The sequence below is a fragment of the Manis pentadactyla genome, chromosome 1 (genome assembly GCF_030020395.1).
Source record: "Manis pentadactyla isolate mManPen7 chromosome 1, mManPen7.hap1, whole genome shotgun sequence".
Classification (NCBI taxonomy): Eukaryota; Metazoa; Chordata; class Mammalia; order Pholidota; family Manidae; genus Manis; species Manis pentadactyla.
The window spans coordinates 169,311,489-169,333,578 of record NC_080019.1 but is presented as its reverse complement, the minus strand read 5'-3'; the positions used below and the strand labels follow the sequence as shown (position 1 = coordinate 169,333,578).

Here is a 22,090-nt window from a genome sequence, read left to right as displayed (position 1 = left end):
TTTCTGTATTATTTTCTCATGTATTTAGCCTTATATCTTCCTTATATTCTGGGAGATTTTTTCACTTTATATTTAAGTCTGTCTTTTAGATTTTTAACTTCAGCAATCATACTTTTAATTTCTAAGAAAGAACCCTTTCTTACTGTCTGGTTGTCCCTTTTTCATTGAAGCTTATTACAAATGCAGTATCTTCCAGAAACTCTCTTCTGAGTATACCAGTAAGAATTTTGTAACATTTTCTTCTGCACCTGAATTTTCTTTCTTAGTCTGTTGTTCTGTTTACCTATCCTGGCTTTTCTTATTCATGCTGCTGGTTTTCCTTTTATGTCTGGTGACACTATATTGCCTGATCATGTTTAAGAAAGATGACTAGATTGAATGTTACAGGTAGCTGGCATAAGTTTTCTCTTCTGTGATATAGCTAGGTCTAGATCTGTTCTCCCAATAGGCTTTCACATAAGCAGTTGCTCTGGGTGTAAGGGTGTGCTATGTTAACTGCAGGCTTCCTGATAGGGTGTGAAAGTAGGATATAGTATTTGATTGGGGTTGCCACATTTGCTCTCCCAAGCTGTTTTTTGGTTTCTAGGATGGGTAGGGGAAGTAGTGAGCAACTGCTTGACTGGCATAACTGTATAGTAGACTAATTTTCAAGTAATTCTCCAGGTTTACAGTCCTGCTTATTACTCTCTCTCTCTGCACTTGTCAGCTTGGAGCTTGCAGCCTTCTCAGGTTTCCCCCAGAAAGACTGGCTTTCACCTAGAGCTTCTTTATAAGACATACATATTCTGGACTGTGGCTTCTGCTCCATTTCATTCTTTCACACACTTCCCATCCACTCTCAGTCTTCCAGAAATATGTTGAAATATCTCATTTGTTAATAACTGTCTCCCCAGACCATTATCTTTACTGATGTGGTTTTATTTATTTTTATATTTCCTTACTGATAGTGAAAGGAGGTGTGATAACCATGTGCTCGATCTGTAGTCTTGAACAAAGCATCTGACCTCTAATTCATTCACTGTTAGGTCATTCTACCTAAACTGTTCTTGCTAGGGGCTCCCGGGGCCTCCATGTTACTAAGTCCAGTGTACAGGTTCCTGTCTTTATGATTCTAGGTCATATAGTAGTAGTATACACAGTTCATCACTCCCTCTCTAGTTTCCTTGATACCACACTTCTGTAGTATTTCTCTTATCTTTCTGGCTGTTTTGTTTCAGTCTGCTTCACCAGCTTCCCATCCTTTACCTGACTTTAAATGTTGAGTTCCTCGTGTCTTAGTACTAGTTTCTTTTCTCATTCTATTCTTTATCTTTAAATAGTCCTACTCATTCTCATGCCTTCCAGTACTTTCTATATGCCAGTGACTTCTAGTTTTGTATCTTAGCCTAGATGACTCCCTTGAATTCCTGATGCATGTATCCCTCTCAGTAAGTGACATCACCACTGTTCAGTTGTGCATGCCATCTTGATCTGTGTGTTTCTTTTATTCCCCCCTTGCAGTTCATCTCTCTCCTAGTGCCTCTCAAGTTTATCTACTTCTCTCCATGGCTATAACCAACATGCTTAGTCAAAACTACCATGAACTTTCTTCTAGACTACCGCAATTGCTTACTGGTCTCCCTACTTCCATTCCTGGACCTTCCAATTATCCATAGCATTTAAGAAATGTAAATCAAGTCATTGCCAAACCTCCCAGTTTCATTGCTCTTTGATTAAATTGAAAAATTCCTAGTATGGCTTAAAAAGCTCTGTAAGAAATACTTGCCCCTGCATACCTCTCCAATCTCAAATTTTCCCATTTCTTCCTTGTTGCTGTGCCACAGCTATACTGGCCTCCTCTCTATTTCCTGTTTTTGGGTCTTCACATATGTTGTTCTCACTGTCTTGTTCTCACTTTGCTCTACTTTGTGCCACATAACGTAATCGTTTTAAAATTTTACTCCTTCAGAGATGCCTTTCCTGATCATCCTCAGTTTACATCAGGTTATCTAAATCCCCAAGATTCCCAGATATGAGTTAATATATGTGTTAAAATGTGAAGTTGACGGATGGTTTTTCACAAGGATACTCATAAAGCTTTAAGGAATATAAAAGTCTTTGTACTTGGTTGTCAGAGCTGGTATTGCTGTTATATTCCCTGTTAAAATAATTGAGGCATTCAGAAACCAAACCCTTTTATCGAAAGGCTAATGAGATGATTATAGTGCCAATCTGTGGCTAAATGAAATGTGTTTGTGATGTTTTAATTTTATCTACAGTATTGAGGAGGACTGTTCAAACTCATCCTGCTCCACGAATTCCTCCAGCTGTGGAAATAATTGAGAAGGAGCAAAATTGGGAAAAGAAGACCTTACCCCCTGGCACAGACATTCAGAATTCAAGTGAAGAGAGCCATCTCTTCCCTCAGAGGTGGAGGGTCTCTCACATGAGAGAAGATCTGGAGAATAAAACCCAGGCTCCTTTTGTTAGCCTCTCACAACCCCTCTGTGGTTCCCATCCAAACTCTGTGCAGGCGAGAAACCCTGTGTTTTCAGAAGATCCCCCAGTACTTGGAGATGGGCAACAGCTTGGAACGAATGGGGCAATACAAAGAAAGGACATCATGGCACGGATTGCTGAGCTGACACTACAGAATTCAACTATCAAGGCACATCTGAATAATAATATTGGGCCAGTGGGAGAGCAAGGGGATGGACTTCGGGAGTTAAACAGACAGGAGACAAGTCATGCAAGTGACATGACTGCTGTGAGTACCAGTGAGGGTTGACTAGGGACATCTAGGAATTTAATTAATTGTTTTAGCAGTGGGAGGGAGCTGGGCAGCTTCCTGGGTTAGGGGTTCCGGAGGGGACTGCTTCCATAAGGGCTTTACCAATGTTGGATTGAGGGCTTCCATGAGGAAGTGGGAATGGGTGGGGATAAGGGCCATCGCTGTCAGCACTGGCTTGTGGGGAAGAGGGGCAGTATGGGTGTTGATTCGCAGACAGAGTGGTCAGAAGGGATTGGCAGAAGAGGAGCCAGGAAGGGGTATTGCAGGTGGGCAGCAGATCAATACAGATGCATTTAAGTATGAACTACCTCAATTTTGAGTCATTGGAGACATTCCATATTTGTAGTTTTGAAGATTATTTGAAACAACTCTTGGCTTAAAAAAAAGACAGCAGAGTTAGAAATTGAGCTTGCCTCTTTTTCTACTTAGTATGTATTTATCAGGTCAAAGAGGACAATCTAATATTATTGCCCTCACTGCCATTTTTTGTTACAGTCAGAATACAAAATGATCTGAATTTATATTTTTGCTTATCGCTTTTTTTACTAATGGGCTTAAGCTACAAATTAGTGATCTCTATGGGAGGTTGTTTCTTCACAGGGACATATTTAAATAAGTGAAATAATTAAGAATAACACTACATTTCCATCAGGAATTTGCAAAGTAAACTTATGTTATATTCCTTGGGTGGCTCCTTTTTACTTTACCTCAAACATTCCTCTCCAGTCACCAACTTCTTGAATCAGCTATCTTTGGGCAAAAGTGTCCTGAGAGGCTGACACGTGGCCAGAAGCAGTGGTAAAGTTCCTAGAAGTCTTTGTCAAATAACTCATGATGTGTATATGAGAATTATAATTATAGAAGTATCTCTTTCAACTACAGAGTATTTTCTTTTGTATATTGTGATTCAAACCCCAGACCTGCCATTAATAGATAACGTTATTAGAAGTCGGCAGTAGGGTCTTCGCTTGTGTGATCTTTTATGCAGCTCAGCAAATACTAAGAAATGCAGGAAACCTTTGTCCCACATCACATTCCATGGACAAAGGATTGGAGGGTTTATGTGGCACCAATATTAAGAGGGTTAATATCCCTTTACTTTAGCCCTAGTTTTTCAGTTAAGCAACTTGTAAATCTATTCAAGCTTAATTATAGCAAGGGCTACAAACACTAACTTGCTGGCTCTTAGTGGAAGAGTTTATTTTTACAAAAAGTCAAAATTGTTTGGCTATTTTTAATATGAAATCTGTGCCTTTTTTTAAAAAAAGACTTTTCCAGCAGCACAACCTCTAATGCCAAGTAGCATGGAGGAATGGATTGCAGAATTGAATCGGCAGAGTATGGAGGCACGTGGAAAACTCTTGCAGTTAGTAGAGCAGCAGAAACTTACTGGTTTTCATGCTTCCTCTCCACCAGCATCCCCTACTCAGTCACCTCTTGGAGCATGGACAGGTTGGTCACAAATTCATGTTTAAAAACTAGACATATGAGAATTTTGACTTTCTAGATTTTGCAGGTATACATTGAGCTGAAAGATTGCTCAGAGAGCATATATTTCAGTGCCTTCAAATTTACATAGAAAGAAACAGCTCCAAGTTACAGAATAAGGGACAGAAACAGGACTGGTCTGATAGAAAGTTATCTCATGATATGTGCAGCTTATCTTTGGTGTCTGAGTTCCTAAGGTGCCCTACATGTAAATGGGAATCGTTACAGTATATGACTCACTTAGGACAAATGCGGAGGCTAATTATAAAGTATAAGCATCAAAAGAATAATTTAGAAGTTCCTCAGCAACAAATTACAAGCTTTTACTCTGTTAAAACCATTAAAACATTTTCATTTGTAAATTAGCTTTCTGTTCTATTGTTACATTTAGGAATGTGAAAAACTAGAGGGGATTCTAAATAGTAGAACAGTAACAAAGCTGATATTATACTTATTTGGTAAATAAATAAACTGAGGCAAAAGAGGTTAAGTGATTTGAAGTTCTAAAACAAATTGGTGTATCTACAGCTGTGTTCTTTCTTTCCAGTAGTTATATTCTAAGATATTCTTAAGTAAAATTCTTGTTTTCATAGGAACCTCTGTGGGCTGTAATAATAAAAATAAAAATAAATATGCCATGCAAAACCTCTTTTATTCTCTAGGGCAACTAAGGAATGTGTTATAAAATTAAATATGATTTCATTGCCCCCTTTTTTAAGGCCCAGAAAATGCTTGTTTTAAGCAGTGATTCATAGGAACCTCTGTGAAACTGCCTGGGATGGACATGAAGTCTTTGATTAGTATATACTTAGTAAATATTTGTTGATCAATAACATCTTCCTGAAATACTGAAAATGAACATAATTATACTTGTCATTGGCCATATGAGCTCTTTAAACAGCTTTCCCCTCCTATTTTAATACCTTTGGTAATAGTAATAACTATTTAAAATTTTACTGAATGATTTCAGAAATTCTCCTTTTCCTCTTTTGGAATTGACAAAAACCTCAAGTTCTTCTGTTTTTCACTTCCAGATCTGACATTATACTACTTGCCTGAAGATTCTGGCTTTCTGTGAATTGGCATGCTACTGACTTGACACTAACAACTAAAGTTTCTTATCTCACAGTTCATTTAAGAAAAAAAAAATCCATCAAGTGTTTAGGCCATGATGGTAAAAACCTAGAAAGAAAACCCAAATTTATAATGTAAAATTTACAGTAAGACAGAAATCAAGTTAAATTCTTATTTTTATTTTACTGAAAGGTAATGAAACTAATATTTATTTTTATATTTTAGAAGGAGAGAAGAGGACAATTGAGGTATCTGTTCCAGGAGCAGAAGCTCCAGAAAGCTCAAAATGCAGTACTGTCTCTCCTACCAGTGGGGTGAATACAAGAAGGTAGGGTTGCAAATGTGAATAACTACTTCAAAAAAATCAAGAATGTGGCTTCTGTTTTAATCTCTTGGTGAAAAAAGGAGGTGCATAAAATCTGACTAAGATTCAGGCCGACTCATTCGTGTAGAAAAAATAATTATAGTTACCAGTGGAACACGCTGAGTTTCTCCAGTTCTTGTCTTCTCAAAGGAAAGAATTCAGTCAAGAGACAGACTTAGGACAGTTTTAAACAGCCGGAGTTTATTAAGCAAAGCGTAAGTGCACTCTCAAGAAGGGTGGAGAGCAGGCTACCTGGATACCAGAAGAGCATTGCTCTTAGAGTTAGACTGGCTTTCATTTTCTCTTCCTTTTTGATCTTAGGTAGTTTTTTGAATATCAATTCAATTTTGTTGCTGGTAATTGCTCTGTTCAGATTTTCTGTTTCTTTCTGGGTCAGCCTTGGAAGGTTGTATTTTTCTAGAAAGTTGTCCACTTCTACTTGGTTATCCAGTTTGTTAGCATTAATTTTTCATAGTATTCTCTAATAATTCTTTGTATTTCTGTGGTGTCTGTCATGATTTTTTCCTTTCTCATTTCTGATTCTGTTTATGTGTGCAGACTGTCTTTTTTTCTTGGTAAGTCTGGCTAGGGGTTTATCTATTTTGTTTATTTTCTTGAAGAACCAGCTACTGCTTTCATTGATTCTTCCTATTATTTTATTCTTCTCGATTTTATTTATTTCTGCTCTAATCTTTATTATGTCCCTCCTTCTACTGACTTTGGGCCTCATTTCTTCTTCTTTTTCTAGTTTCAGTAATTGTGAGTTTGGACTGTTCATATGGGATGTAGAAGGAATGTACCCCCTTCCTTCCGGGGGTAGACCAGTATTGCAATATACTTCCCTTTTAGCACTGCCTTCGCTGCATCACACAGATTTTGCAGTGTTGAATTATTGTTGCCATTTGTCTCCATATATTGCTTGATCTATGTTTTTATTTGGTCATTGATCCATTGGTTATTTAGGAGCATGTTGTTAAGCCTCCATGTGTTTGTAGGCTTTTTCGTTTTCTTTGTGTAATTTGATTCTAGTTTAATACCCTTGTGGTCTGGGAAGCTCGTTGGTACAATTTCAATCTTTTTGAATTTACTGGAGGCTCTTTTTGTGGCCTAGTATGTGGTGTATTCTGGAAAATGTTCCATGTGTACTTGAGAAGAATGTGTATCTTTTTGCTTTTGGTGGAGAGTTCTGTAGATGTCTGTTAGGTCCATCTGTTCTAATGTGTTGTTGTTCAGTGCCTCTGTCTCTGTTCTTATTTTCTGTCTGGTGGATCTGTCCTTTGGAGTGAGTGGAGTGTTGAAGTCTCCTAGAATGAATGCATTGCATTCTATTTGCCCTTTTAATTCTGTTAGTATTTGTTTCACATATGTAGGTGCTCCTGTGTTTGGTGCATAGATATTTATAATGGTTATATCCTCTTATTGGATTGACCCCTTTATCATTATGTAATGTCCTTCTTTGTCTCTTGTGACTTTCTTTGTTTTAAAGTATATTTTGTCTGATATAAGTACTGTAACACCTGCTTTTTTCTCCCTATTAGTTGCATGAAATATCTTTTTCCATCCCTTCATTTTTAGACTTAGTATGTCTTTGGGTTTGAAGTGAGTCTCTTGTAGGCAGCATATAGTTGGGTCTTGTTTTTTATCCATTCAGTGACTCTGTGTCTTTTTTTTTTTTTTTTTTTTTTAAATATTTTTTATTGAAGGGTAGTTGATGCACAGTATTACATTACATTAGTTTCAAGTGTACAACACAGTGGTAGAACATTTATATACATAATTCTAGGTTCCAGGTATCACCCTACCAAGCTGTTACAATATCTTGACTATATTCCTTATGCTATACATTACATCCCGGTTACTTATTTATTTTACCATTGGAAGTCTGTCCTTTTTTTTTTTTTTTTTTTTTTTTTTGTGAGGGCATCTCTCATATTTATTGATCAAATGGTTGTTAACGACAATAAAATTCTGTATAGGAGAGTCAATGCTCAATGCACAATCATGAATCCACCCCAAGCCTAATTTTCGTCAGTCTCCAATCTTCTGAGGCATAACAAACAAGTTCTTACATGGAGAACAAATTCTTACATAATGAATAAGTTACATAGTGAACAGTACAAGGGCAGTCATCACAGAAACTTTTGGTTTTGCTCATGCATTATGAACTCTAAACAGTCAGTTCAAATATGAATACTCATTTGGTTTTTATACTTGATTTATATGTGGATACCACATTTCTCTCTTTATTATTATTATTTTTAATAAAATGCTGAAGTGGTAGGTAGATACAAGATAAAGGTAGAAAACATAGTTTAGTGTTGTAAGAGAGCAAATGTAGATGATCAGGTGTGTGCCTGTAGACTATGTGTTAATCCAAGCTAGACCAGGGCAATAAAACATCCACGTATGCAGAAGATTTCTCTCAGAACAGGGGGGGTGAGGTTCTAAGCCTCACCTCTGTTGATCCCCAATTTCTCACCTGATGGCCCCCCTGCGACTGTGCCTGTCTTAGGTTGTTCCTCCCTTGAGGAATCTTACCCGTCTCTGGCTAACCAGTCATCTTCCAGGGCCATACAGGGAAATGTAGAGTTGGTAAGTGAGAGAGAAGCCTTATTGTTTGAAAAGGTTAGCTTTTTACTTCTTTGCATATTTATGCCCTGTGGCTTCTATGCCCAGCATTTGTCTTGAGGTATCTTTACCACTTGGAGGAGTTATGATACTCGGTAAATTTGATATGAGGCACGAATTCTATTTAAGGGTTGTAATTAGGAAGGAAGAAGAAAAGCTATAGAAGTAGCAGGCGGAAGAAAACATGGGAAGATTGATTATTTCTTTGACATATCTTCTTGTAGAGTAACTTCAGCGTATATAGGTTTTAAGCTACTACTTAAATTGCGCACACACATTAACATAATAGGAGTATAGTTACATAACCAAAGCATATCTGTAATTACCAGCCATCTCCAGTGAAACCAAGAAAACCATTAAGGCACCTTAGGCATTTGTGAAAACTTATCTATGATATGGTGGATATTGTCCAACTGAACTTGAACAGTCTGAGAGAAATCAGACAAATTAAAACAACCCATTCCTGGGGACTGTTCACATGCCATATGTTCTTTTAACAGTAAATAGTCTGTAGTTGTAAGAGTTTGGAGCGCTACAATTTGCACTTCTCCAAATTCTTGGTTGAGTTCCAACAGTATAGATCCAGTCAAATTTGTTGTTTTACTGTATGCACAGGCCAGCTTAGATATCTCCTTCCTCATTCCCATGGCAAGTCCAGGAACTGGTGGGATGAGTGCATCTACTGCTGTAACAGTGCGTGGATCTTTATTGGGGTTTTTTGATGATCATCTTCTGGCATGAGTCTTCCAGAGAGTGCAGATGTTGGAAGTTCTTTTTCATATCGTATCTTAGTTCATTTTTGGGGTAGCCCAATTAGGCTTTGATCCTCTGTATAAACACAAACAGACCCTTTGCCTACACTTTTATATGCCCTTTATACCCTTGTGTAGAACTCGTTGGAGGTTACCACACAGGAACTGCCCTTTTTTTTTTTTTTTTTTTTTTTGCTTTGTTTTTGGTATCACTAATCTACACTTACATGACGAATATTATGTTTACTAGGCTCTCCCCTATACCAGGTCTCCCCTATAAACCCCTTTACAGTCACTGTCCATCAGCATAGCAAAATGTTGTAGAATCACTACTTGCCTTCTCTGTGTTGTACAGCCCTCCCTTTTCTCCTACCCCCCCATGTATGTTAATCTTAATACCCCCCTACTTCTCCCCCCCTTATCCCTCCCTACCCACCCATCCTCCCCAGTCCCTTTCCCTTTGGTACCTGTTAGTCCATTCTTGAGTTCTGTGATTCTGCTGCTGTTTTGTTCCTTCAGTTTTTCCTTTGTTCTTATATTCCACAGATAAGTGAAATCATTTGGTATTTCTCTTTCTCCGCTTGGCTTGTTTCACTGAGCATAATACCCTCCAGCTCCATCCATGTTGCTGCAAATGATTGGATTTGCCCTTTTCTTATGGCTGAGTAGTATTCCATTGTGTATATGTACCACATCTTCTTTATCCATTCATCTATTGATGGACATTTAGGTTCCTTCCAATTCTTGGCTATTGTAAATAGTGCTACGATAAACATAGGGGTGCACTGATCTTTCTCATACTTGATTGCTGCATTCTTAGGGTAAATTCCTAAGAGTGCAATTCCTGGGTCAAATGGTAAGTCTGTTTTGAGCATTTTGATGTACCTCCATACTGCTTTCCACAGTGGTTGAACTAACTTACATTCCCACCAGCAGTGTAGGAGGGTTCCCCTTTCTCCACAGCCTCGCCAACATTTGTTGTTGTTTGTCTTTTGGATGGCAGCCATCCTTACTGGTGTGAGGTGATACCTCATTGTAGTTTTAATTTGCATTTCTCTGATAATTAGCGATGTGGAGCATCTTTTCATGTGTCTGTTGGCCATCTGTATTTCTTTTTTGGAGAACTGTCTGTTCAGTTCCTCTGCCCATTTTTTAATTGGGTTATTTGTTTTTTGTTTGTTGAGGCGTGAGAGCTCCTTATATATTCTGGACGTCAAGCCTTTATCGGTTGTGTCATTTTCAAATATATTCTCCCATACTGTAGGGATCCTTCTTGTTCTATTGATGGTGTCTTTTGCTGTACAGAAGCTTTTCAGCTTAATATAGTCCCACTTACTCATTTTTGCTGTTGTTTTCCTTGCCCGGGGAGATATGTTCAAGAAGAGGTCACTCATGTTTATGTCTAAGAGGTTTGTGCCTATGTTTTCTTCCAAGAGTTTAATGGTTTCATGGCTTACATTCAGGTCTTTGATCCATTTTGAGTTTACTTTGTATATGGGGTTAGACAATGGTCCAGTTTCATTCTCCTACATGTAGCTGTCCAGTTTTGCCAGCACCATCTGTTGAAGAGACTGTCATTTCGCCATTGTATGTCCATGGCTCCTTTATCAAATATTAATTGACCATATATGTCTGGGTTAATGTCTGGATTCTCTAGTCTGTTCCATTGGTCTGTGGCTCTGCTCTTGTGCCAGTACCAAATTGTCTTGATTACTATGGCTTTATAGTAGAGCTTGAAGTTGGGGAGTGAGATCCCCCCTACTTTATTCTTCTTTCTCAGGATTGCTTTGGCTATTCGGGGTCTTTGGTGTTTCCATATGAATTTTTGAATTATTTGTTCCAGTTCATTGAAGAATGTTGCTGGTAGTTTCATAGGGATTGCATCAAATCTGTATATTGCTTTGGGCAGGATGGCCATTTTAACGATATTAATTCTTCCTAGCCACGAGCATGGGATGAGTTTCCATCTGTTAGTGTCCCCTTTAATTTCTCTTAAGAGTGACTTGTAGTTTTCAGAGTATAAGTCTTTCACTTCTTTGGTTAGGTTTATTCCTAGGTATTTTATTTTTTTGGATGCAATTGTGAATGGAGTTGTTTTCCTGATTTCTCTTTCTGTTGGTTCGTTGTTAGTATATAGGCAAGCCACAGATTTCTGTGTGTTGATTTTGTATCCTGCAACTTTGCTGTATTCCGATATCAGTTCTAGTAGTTTTGGGGTGGAGTCTTTAGGGTTTTTTATGTACAGTATCATGTCATCTGCAAATAGTGACAGTTTAACTTCTTCTTTACCAATCTGGATTCCTTGTATTTCTTTATTTTGTCTGATTGCCGTGGCTAGGACCTCCAGTACTATGTTAAATAACAGTGGAGAGAGTGGGCATCCCTGTCTAGTTCCCGATCTCAGTGGAAATGCTTTCAGCTTCTCGCTGTTCAATATAATGTTGGCTGTGGGTTTATCATAGATGGCCTTTATTATGTTGAGGTACTTGCCCTCTATTCCCATTTTGCTGAGAGTTTTTAACATGAATGGATGTTGAACTTTGTCAAATGCTTTTTCAGCATCTATGGAGATGATCATGTGGTTTTTGTCTTTCTTTTTGTTGATGTGGTGGATGATGTTGATGGACTTTCGAATGTTGTACCATCCTTGCATCCCTGGGATGAATCCCACTTGGTCATGGTGTATGATCCTTTTGATGTATTTTTGAATTCGGTTTGCTAATATTTTGTTGAGTATTTTTGCATCTACGTTCATCAGGGATATTGGTCTGTAGTTTTCTTTTTTGGTGGTGTCTTTGCCTGGTTTTGGTATTAGGGTGATGTTAGCTTCATAGAATGAGTTTGGGAGTATCCCCTCCTCCTCTATTTTTTGGAAAACTTTAAGGAGAATGGGTATTATGTCTTCCCTGTATGTCTGATAAAATTCCGAGGTAAATCCATCTGCCCCGGGGGTTTTGTTCTTTGGTAGTTTTTTGATTACCGCTTCAGTTTTGTTGCTGGTAATTGGTCTGTTTAGATTTTCTGTTTCTTCCTGGGTCAATCTTGGAAGGTTATATTTTTCTAGGAAGTTGTCCATTTCTCCTAGGTTTCCCAGCTTGTTAGCATATAGGTTTTCATAGTATTCTCCAATAATTCTTTGCATTTCCGTGGGGTCCGTCGTGATTTTTCCTTTCTCGTTTCTGATACTGTTGATTTGTGTTGACTCTCTTTTCTTCTTAATAAGTCTGGCTAGAGGCTTATCGATTTTGTTTATTTTCTCGAAGAACCAGCTCTTGGTTTCATTGATTTTTGCTATTGTTTTATTCTTCTCAATTTTATTTATTTCTTCTCTGATCTTTATTATGTCCCTCCTTCTGCTGACCTTAGGCCTCATCTGTTCTTCTTTTTCCAATTTCGATAATTGTGACATTAGACCATTCATTTGGGATTGCTCTTCCTTTTTTAAATATGCTTGGATTGCTATATACTTTCCTCTTAAGACTGCTTTTGCTGTGTCCCACAGAAGTTGGGGCTTAGTGTTGTTGTTGTCATTTGTTTCCATATATTGCTGGATCTCCATTTTGATTTGGTCATTGATCCATTGATTATTTAGGAGCGTGTTGTTAAGCCTCCATGTGTTTGTGAGCCTCTTTGCTTTCTTTGTACAGTTTATTTCTAGTTTTATGCCTTTGTGGTCTGAAAAGTTGGTTGGTAGGATTTCAATCTTTTGGAATTTTCTGAGGCTCTTTTTGTGGCCTAGTATGTAGTCTATTCTGGAGAATGTTCCGTGTGCACTTGAGAAGAATGTATATCCCGGTGCTTTTGGATGTAGAGTTCTATAGATGTCTATTAGGTCCATCTGCTCTACTGTGTTGTTCAGTGCTTCCGTGTCCTTACTTATTTTCTGCCCAGTGGATCTATCCTTTGGGGTGAGTGGTGTGTTGAAGTCTCCTAGAATGAATGCATTGCAGTCTATATCCCCCTTTAGTTCTGTTAGTATTTGTTTCACATATGCTGGTGCTCCTGTGTTGGGTGCATATATATTTAGAATGGTTATATCCTCTTGTTTGACTGAGCCCTTTATCATTATGTAGTGTCCTTCTTTATCTCTTGTTACTTTCTTTGTTTTGAAGTCTATTTTGTCTGATATTAGTACTGCAACCCCTGCTTTCTTCTCACTGTTGTTTGCTTGAAATATGTTTTTCCATCCCTTGACTTTTAGTCTGTACATGTCTTTGGGTTTGAGGTGAGTTTCTTGTAAGCAGCATATAGATGGGTCTTGCTTTTTTATCCATTCTGTTACTCTGTGTCTTTTGATTGGTGCATTCAACCCATTAACATTTAGGGTGACTATTGAAAGATATGTACTTATTGCCATTGCAGGCTTTAAATTCGTGGTTACCAAAGGTTCAAGGTTAGCCTCTTTAGTATCTTACTGCCTAACTTAGCTCGCTAATTGAGCTGTTATATACACTATCTGGAGATTCTTTTCTTCTCTCCCTTCTTGTTCCTCCTCCTCGATTCTTCATATGTTGGGTGTTTTGTGCTGTGCTCTTTCTAGGAGTGCTCCCATCTAGAGCAGTCCCTGTAAGATGTTCTGTAGAGGTGGTTTGTGGAAAGCAAATTCCCTCAGCTTTTGTTTGTCTGGGAATTGTTTAATCCCACCGTCATATTTGAATGATAGTCGTGCTGGATACAGTATCCTTGGTTCAAGGCCCTTCTGTTTCATTGTATTAAATATATCATGCCATTCTCTTCTGGCCTGTAGGGTTTCTGTTGAGAAATCTGACGTTAGCCTGATGGGTTTCCCTTTATAGGTGACCTTTTTCTCTCTAGCTGCCTTTAACACTCTTTCCTTGTCCTTGATCTTTGCCATTTTAATTATTATGTGTCTTGGTGTTGCCCTTCTTGGATCCTTTCTGTTGGGGGTTCTGTGTATTTCCATGGTCTGTTCGATTACTTCCTCCCCCAGTGTGGGGAAGTTTTCAGCAATTATTTCTTCTAAGATACTTTCCATCTCTTTTCCTCTCTCTTCTTCTTCTGGGACCCCTATAATACGGATATTGTTCCTTTTGGATTGGTCACACAGTTCTCTTAATATTGTTTCATTCCTGGAGATCCTTTTGTCTTTCTCTATGTCAGCTTCTATGCGTTCCTGTTCTCTGATTTCAATTCCATCAATGGCCTCTTGCATTCTATCCATTCTGCTTTTAAACCCTTCCAGAGTTTGTTTCATTTCTGCGATCTCCTTTCTGGCATCTGTGATCTCCTTCCGGACTTCATCCCATTTCTCTTGCGTATTTCTCTGCGTCTCTGTCAGCATGTTTATGATTCTTATTTTGAATTCTTTTTCAGGGAGACTGGTTAGGTCTGTCTCCTTCTCTGGTGTTGTCTCTGTGATCTTTGTCTGCCTGTAGCTTTGCCTTTTCATGGTGATAGGAATTGTCTGCAGAACTGGGACGAGTGACGGCTGGAAGGACTTCCTTTCTTGTTGGTTTGTGGCCCTCCTCTCCTGGGAGAACAGCGGCCTCTAGTGGCTTGTGCTGCGCAGCCGCGCGGAGACAGGGTTCCTGCTTCCTGCCCGGCTGCTATGGAGTTAATCTCCGCTGTTGCTGTGGGCGTGGCCTGGCTCGGGCAGCTACTCCAAAATGGTGGAGTCGCGTTGGAGCAGGAGCGGCTGGGAGGCTATTTATCTCCGTAAGGGGCCTCCCTGCTCCCTGCAGCCCAGGGGTTAGGGTGCCCAGAGATCCCGGATTCCCTACCTCTGGATTAAGTGACCCGCCCTGCCCCTTTAAGACTTCCAAAAAGCACCTGCCAAAACAAAACAACGCCCACCAAAAAAAAAGAAAAAAAAAAGTTTTTTTTTAATTAAAAAAAAAAAAAAAAAGTTTGTAATTAAAAAAAAAAAAAAAAGGTGGTCGTTCGTTTTTCTTTATTCTCCGGTGCCAGCCTCAGGCCTCTGCTCACCGGTCTTTCTGCCCTGTTTCCCTAGTATTGGGGTCCCTATCCCTTTAAAACTCCCAAAAAGCGCTCGCCAAAACAAAACAGCAAAAAAGCAAAAAAAAAAATGGTCGCGCGCTTTTCTTATGTCCTCTGTCGCCCAGCCTCCAGTGCCTGCTCACTGTTCTTGCTGCCCTGTTTTCCTAGTATCGAGGGCCCTGCACTCTGGCCTGGATGGCTGGGGCTGGGTGTTCGGCAGCCCTGTGCTCCGTCTCCCTCCCGCTCTGCCTGCTCTTTTCCCGCCGGGAGCTGGGGGGAGGGGCGCTCGGCTCCCGCGGGGCCGGGGCTTGTATCTTACCCCTTTCACCAGGCGCTGGGTTCTCTCAGGTGCGGATGTGGTCTGGATATTGTCCTGTGTCCTCTGGTCTTTATTCTGGGAAGGGTTGTCTTTGTTATATTTTCATAGATATATGTTGTTTTGGGAGGAGATTTCCGCTGCTCTACTCACGCCGCCATCTTCTGCCCCTCTCTCGACTCTGTGTCTTTTGACTGGTGCATTCAGACCATTTACATTTAGGGTGATTATCAATAGGTATGTACTTATTGCCATTGCAGGCTTTAGATTCATGGTTACCAAAGGTTCAAGGGTAACTTCCTTACTATCTAAGAGTCTAACTTAACTCATTTAGTATGCTATTACAAACACAACCTAAAGGTTCTTTTTTTTTCCCTCCTTTTTTTCCTCCTCCATTCTTTATATATTAGGTATCATATTCTGTGCTCTTTGTCTATCCCTTTCTTTTTATTACCTCTGGTGACAGATAGTTAACCTTAGGAACACTTCCATCTTAGCAGTTCCCCCAAAATACACTGTAGAGATGGTTTGTGGGAGCTAAATTCTCTCAACTTTTGCTTATCTGTAAATTGTTTAATCCCTCCTTCAAATTTAAATGATAATCTTGCCGGATAAATTATTCTTGGTTTGAGGCCCTTCTGCTTCATTGCATTAAATGTATCATGCCACTTCCTTCTGGTATGTAAGGTTTCTGATAAGAAGTCTGATGATAGCCTGATGGATTTTCCTTTGTATGTGATCTTATTTCTCACTCTAGCTGCTTTTAATAGTCTGTCCTTATCCTTGATCTTTGCCATTTTAATTATTATATGTCTTGGTGTTGTCCTCCTTGGGTCTCTTGTGTTGGGAGAACTGTGCACCTCCATGGCCTGAGAAACTATCTCCTTCCCCAGATTGGGGAAGTTTTCAGCAATTACTTCCTCAAAGACATTTTCTATCCCTTTTTCTCTCTCTTTTTCTTCTGGTTCCCCTATAATACGAATATTGTTCTGTTTGGATTGGTTACACAGTTCTCTCAGTATTCTTTCATTCCTAGAGACCCTTTTTCTCTCTGTGCCTCAGCTTTGTAGTCTTCTTCCTTAGTTTCTATTTCATTTATTGTCTCCTCCACTGTATCTAATCTGCTTTTAATATCCTCCATTGTGCTCTTCAATAAATGGATCTCTGTCCTAAATTCATTCCCGAGTTCTTGAATACTTTTCTGTACGTCCATGAGCATGTTTATGATTTTTATTTTGAAATCTCTTTTAGGAAGGTTTATTAATTCAGTGTCACTCAGTCCTTTCTCTGGTGTTGAGATTTTGCTTTGAACCAGGTTCCTCTGACATTTCATATTTGTGTGTGGCCCCCTCTAGTGCCCAAAAGCTCTACTCTCTGGAGATGCTCAGCCCCTGGAGTGATGTTGAGGGTGGCAGGGGTGTGGTGCTGGTGCCTGGAGGGAGGAAAAAGCTGTTTGCTGTTTTCCGGATGTTATGCCTGTCTCCATAGCCAGAACCAGTGGGCCGAACACACAGGTGTAAGCCTCTATGCTTTGTGGTTGTAGCTGCTGTAGGTGGTGCTTCTCTCTGGCTGGCCTGATATAAGGGCAGGGGCTGCCAGTTTGCAAGCCAGGTGAAGGCTAGCTGAGAGGAAGACACAGCAGGCTGCGTATCACAGTGGGAGGCCTTGGAGCTGTGTAGCCAGCCAGGGGGATGGAGTGCCTGAAGAGCATTTAAGTTCCCAACCTGATGGGCAGAGTTCACCTGGACAATTTTGTCTACCTGTCCTTTCTCCTGAGCAGTAAACTCTGTGTAATCCTTGCGTCTTTAGCAGCCCTCTCGCCGTTAGGAAATCTCTCAGACTGCCTGCTCAGCTCAGCCATATATGAATTTCTGTTTTCTACAGGCAGCTGGAATCTCTGTCTCTCCAGGTATTCTGCCTGTCTTAGCTATCCAACCCCACTAATCAGAGCACCATGGAATGTAGATTTGTGCTCCCAGAGCCGATCTCCAGGGCTAGGTGTCAGCAGTCCCAGGTCTCCACTCCCTCCCTGCTCTGTTTCTCTTCCTCCTGCCCGGTGAGCTGGGGTAGGGGAAGGGCTTGGGTCCTGCCCGGTCCCAGCTTTGTTACCTTGCCCTGTTCCATGAGGTCTGCTCTTTTCTCCACGTGTATGCAGTCCAGTGCAGCCCTCTTTCCTGTTGCTCTTTCAGGACTAGTTGTGTTAATTATATTTTCATATTATATGTGGTTTTAGGAGGAGGTCTCTCTCTCGCCTCTCACCCCGCCATCTTTAGTCCAATCTCCCCTTTACTTTCAAAAACCAGATTAAACCCTGCTTGAGGGTCCGTGTGCCAAGTTTGGCAAAAACCACAGAAGAGAATGGCAGAAGGTGGAATTGCTCAGGCTAAACCCAGCATTGTAGGGCTTGGTCAGCCTGAAAACTTGAAGAGGAACTTTGTCTTCTACCTTTGATGTTCCTGCTAACCTGATTTGGTTTAACTCATTTCTAATCAAAAAGTAAATTTATCATGAATGTTTAAATATGAAAATAACCTTAAATGAGCCTTTTATGGTGAGGATTTTTAAAATGTCTATAGTTTATGCAATTGCTTACAGACTTCCAGCAGCTAAACTCTTGACTTCCTGAGCATTTAAGCAGTCTTCCCATCTCTCTCTTGACCAGGCTGCCACAGAAGAGCCTGCCCTGCATCTTATGTCATTTGATTGACAACTCTAGGTTACGTAACCTTTTTCTCAGTGCGCAGGCACCTAACTCATAAGTACCTAAGTGAAGCCTACAAAGGGGCCAAAATGCTAATTAGATTTAGGTGTTTTTTAACGAGGTGGGGTTACTTCAGACCAGATCTTCGGACCCTGCATATGCCCTATAATCAGGGAAACCCTTGTGGTCCTGGGCCTCTTGACAATCTAGGTGTCCTTGACTGTCTGGGCCTCCTGACAAACTAGGCATCCTTGACTGTGAACTGGGAACTAAGGGGTGCTTAGGGGTTGGTCAGGGAGGAGTCTTCCTTGGTGATGGTCTGACCTTTTTCTCTGCTTATGCCTAACTAACTGCCTACTCTAACAACTGGAGAGCAGATTTTTGGGGAAAAGGAGGAAGAGTGAAGTACAAGTCTTAATTAAGTAGAAAACCATGGGTTGGCTATTGAAACAAAAGTGGGATAATAGCACATACATAGGATGCCTAATCCGTTACAGAATTAGGAGATAATAGATGACAGAGTGGGTTAATTGACCACTAGTATTTTCTTTATAATAAATGGAACTGAAGTTCCTAATTGCTTAGATGGATCACATAGTTGGTAAATGGTGACCCTAAGGATGTACCTGTTTCTTCCGTCTCTGCTCTGCGTGCTTACTGCTGCACTGTGCTGCTGCTCCAAGTCTCCTTACTTCTCCTTTACCTGGTGTTCTTCCCCACCCCCTACATCCATTGTTCCCCTTTAATGTTAAGAACTTGCCAGTATGATACTGTAATGGTAGCTACATGACATTACATTTGTTAAAACCCACAGGATGTATAACACAAAGCATGAGCCCTATCGAAAACTATGGATTTAATTAATAGTAGTATATCAATTTAATCTCATTAATTGTAACAGATGTACCATACTGAAGCAAGGTGATAATAATAGGAAAAGCTTTGGAAGGGGTGGAGGGGAGGACTGTATTGGAAGTCTCTGTACCTTACACTCAGTCTTTCTGTAAACCTAAAGCTGCTCTAAAAGAGAAAGCCTGTTAATTTTTTCTTCTAAAAACACAGGTTGGTGAAAATATGTTACAGATAATTTACCTCATTTGGACTTAACTCAGCCATTACTAGTCAAGCTCTTGCCAGTATTGAGAACTGTCAGTCTTACATAAATTTTGAAGGTTAATAATGATAGATCACCCTCTCCCTCTTTTTTATATTTCTTATAAATAGATCTTCAGGGGCTACTAGTAATTCTTGTTCTCCATTAAATGCCACCTCAGGAAGTGGAGGATCCCTAAGGGCAAAGGTATGTGATGAAATGTAGTTGTGAAATATGTGTAGGGGTCAAGGGAGTCAGGGTAGATGGAGGCTGATCTGTTGATTTAGTAATGCTTAATTATTATTTCAGTTATCCTAAAGATGATATAAAATTTCCCAAAGAAAATAAATACTAATTCACCTTGATTACAGAAAACAAATAAGCCATACAGTTTCCAGCAAAGCCTGGAAATTACTGGTTCAGGCAGAGCATTTCAAATAGTGTGGCAGGACACACAGGTGTGTCCTGAGATTGCAGGGATACTGGGATATTGGTTCCCTCAGTCCTTGCTGTGGCTCTGTAGGGCTTGGGGAGCCAGAGCCCCGGGCCAGTCACTCTCCCTGTCACTTTGTCCTAGCTAGCCGTATCTGAGTGTGTTGCTCACTAAAGAAGTTATGGTACAAAGCGTAAATAAATGTCTTACGTGTTCTTCATGTGTTCTGATTTGCTGTAGGAATCTATAGAAACTAAGCATCTTATAATCTATCCAAAATTTTTGCAGAAGGCAGTATTCTATGTTGGTAATACAGCAAAATACAGTTCCTTTGAGTATCTGGTCATAGCAAATTGTGAGGATATCTTCTAAATTCTAAACGTTACATTTATAAACTTGAACTGACAAATTGTCTGATATGGGGAAGGGTGATCTTTCCCATTCTTATTACCAATTTTAGTAATTAGATCACATAGTGAGTGCTTCAATAAACAATAAGTATTTATAGTCCAAAGTAGTTGACAGGCTCAGATATCCCAATTGTCCTCCACTAGATTTGTCCTTTGCTGATTCTTATATTCTGAAAAAGCTTTGAAGTAAACTGTTTTATGTAATTTGTCTGTAGTGTCTGGAATTCAGTAACAAATTTAAGATCAAATAACTCTTCATATTTTAAAAAGTTGTACCTGATTTGTATAAAATACTGGACTTATCCTTTTTTAAAAAATTTTTGTTATAATTAATCTGCAATTACATGAAGAGAATTATATTTACTAGGCTCCCCTCTTCACCAAGTCCCCACCACATACCCCTTCACAGTCACTGTCCATCAGCATAGTAAGATGCTGTAGAATCACTACTTGTCTTCTCTGTGTTGTACAGCCCTCCCCATGCTTCCCCACCCCCCACATTATAAATGCTATGGACTTATCCTTTTTTAAAAAAATTACATCTTCTAAATCAGTAAGGGGATCTGTTGACCAGGGAGTCAGTTATTTGGGAGTATCTGTTAGAAGGTAACAATTGTCAGTAGCAGTTTAATTTTCACCACTCTTCAATGGCATAGGATAAGTTTGGTTATGGGTAGTTGTTCTAAATAATTATAAATCTTGAGTGGACTCATGTTCCTGGCTACTTTGTAAATCCATTTTGCCTCTTTATTTTCAATAGGTTGAGAAACAGAACGAAGAAGGCTGGTTTGCTCTGTCTACCCACGTGGCATAAGTGAAGTCAAGCTTTACAGAATTTGTTTTTACTAATACATTCTTAAGCCTCTACTCCCCTTTCTCTGCTCATGTTATGCCCTTCTTCAGAGAAAACCTTCAAAGATCTTGTGACTTAGAACTAATAGAACAAAGAAAGAAACAATTATTTTAATTTTTGACCTTTTCAAATAGATTTCTAACAACCAACCAAAACCTCCTCTGAATAATATTTTAATCATAGGGAAATTGAAGTTTTATATTCTAATAGTTTGTAAGTATTTTAAGGCTTTTTTGAGTAATATATTTTTATATTTATCATACTCATTCAGGTTTTCTTTTTTGTTTAGTGTATCTTAAATGTTGATCTATTTCACTTTTATTTTTTCTGAAGAACTAAATTGCTTTGCATATAACTTACAATAAAATGCCTCTGTGTGACTGGCTTTCAGAAAAATTGAACACCCTCTTTTGTTTTTTTTTGAGAAAGTCATTGTTGTCCATCAGTTTTTTCATCAAGTGGAATGCACATCTTTAAAAACTAAGCTTGGGAGTATTTGTTTATATTTATTTAAGCAGGTAAGAGTGGTTGTATATATTATAAAATTCTTACATAGCCTAAAGATGTGAAAATGTCATCAGTAATGCTAATGTACATCAAATAAATAATGATCACAGAGCTCAAATGTCTAAGTGCAGTAACATTGATTTATTGGTATTCTTAGAGTCTGAAACAAAATTGAATACAAAATATTGCTGTCAGTTTTCCCAATCCTGATTCTACTATGCATTCAGGGTGAGTTCTTCTTCAAGACACCTGTTTGGCTCTCACACATTGGTTTCTACTTTAGACTTGTATTTTGAATTATCTCTGTCCCTTTGCTCTATGATAGGAATTCTCAACCTAAGTGCAGTGGGAGTCAGGGAGGGGAAGCACATTGAAACTACTTGAGGAACTTTCTCAGACAGCTTCCCTCCACCTGCAGTTGTAAAATGCTCTTCTAGGAAGGGTCCTATGCAGCTTCATTTGGGCCTGTTCTGTTGTGGTGGCACAAACAAAATTATTCTCTTCTGGTATCCCTGATGGTATTTATGGGAAGTCATCTGTATTCATTTGCATTATTGCAGAGACTTCAAAAAATGTATTGTACTTTTTGAAACTTGGTATTTAATAAATACTAGCCCTGTCTGAATACAAAACCATTTCAGTGCTATTCCTTTTATGATTGAAATGTCAAGTTATCTGCTTGGTTTGTAAATATATTTTTTTGACGTGCATTTTTCTTACTGTTTTCCAACTGGTTGGCCCTT

The 22,090-nt window shown here is 39.2% G+C and overlaps 1 protein-coding gene across 9 annotated transcripts in view; it reads left to right on the top strand.

Moving 5' to 3' along the window:
* SPICE1 (spindle and centriole associated protein 1) overlaps window positions 1-21,458 on the top strand; it is a 70,541-nt gene extending 49,083 nt beyond the window's left edge. For 8 of the 9 annotated variants that reach the window (XM_036929583.2, XM_036929582.2, XM_036929579.2 and 5 more), the window contains 5 exons: window positions 2,259-2,746; window positions 4,039-4,222; window positions 5,558-5,660; window positions 19,276-19,351; window positions 20,748-21,458. In XM_036929583.2, coding sequence (XP_036785478.2) covers window positions 2,259-2,746; window positions 4,039-4,222; window positions 5,558-5,660; window positions 19,276-19,351; window positions 20,748-20,801 — 905 coding nt within the window. In that variant the 3' untranslated portion in view covers window positions 20,802-21,458. The other variant, XM_036929585.2, reaches the window with a different exon arrangement.
* The last annotated feature ends 632 nt before the right edge of the window (window positions 21,459-22,090 follow it).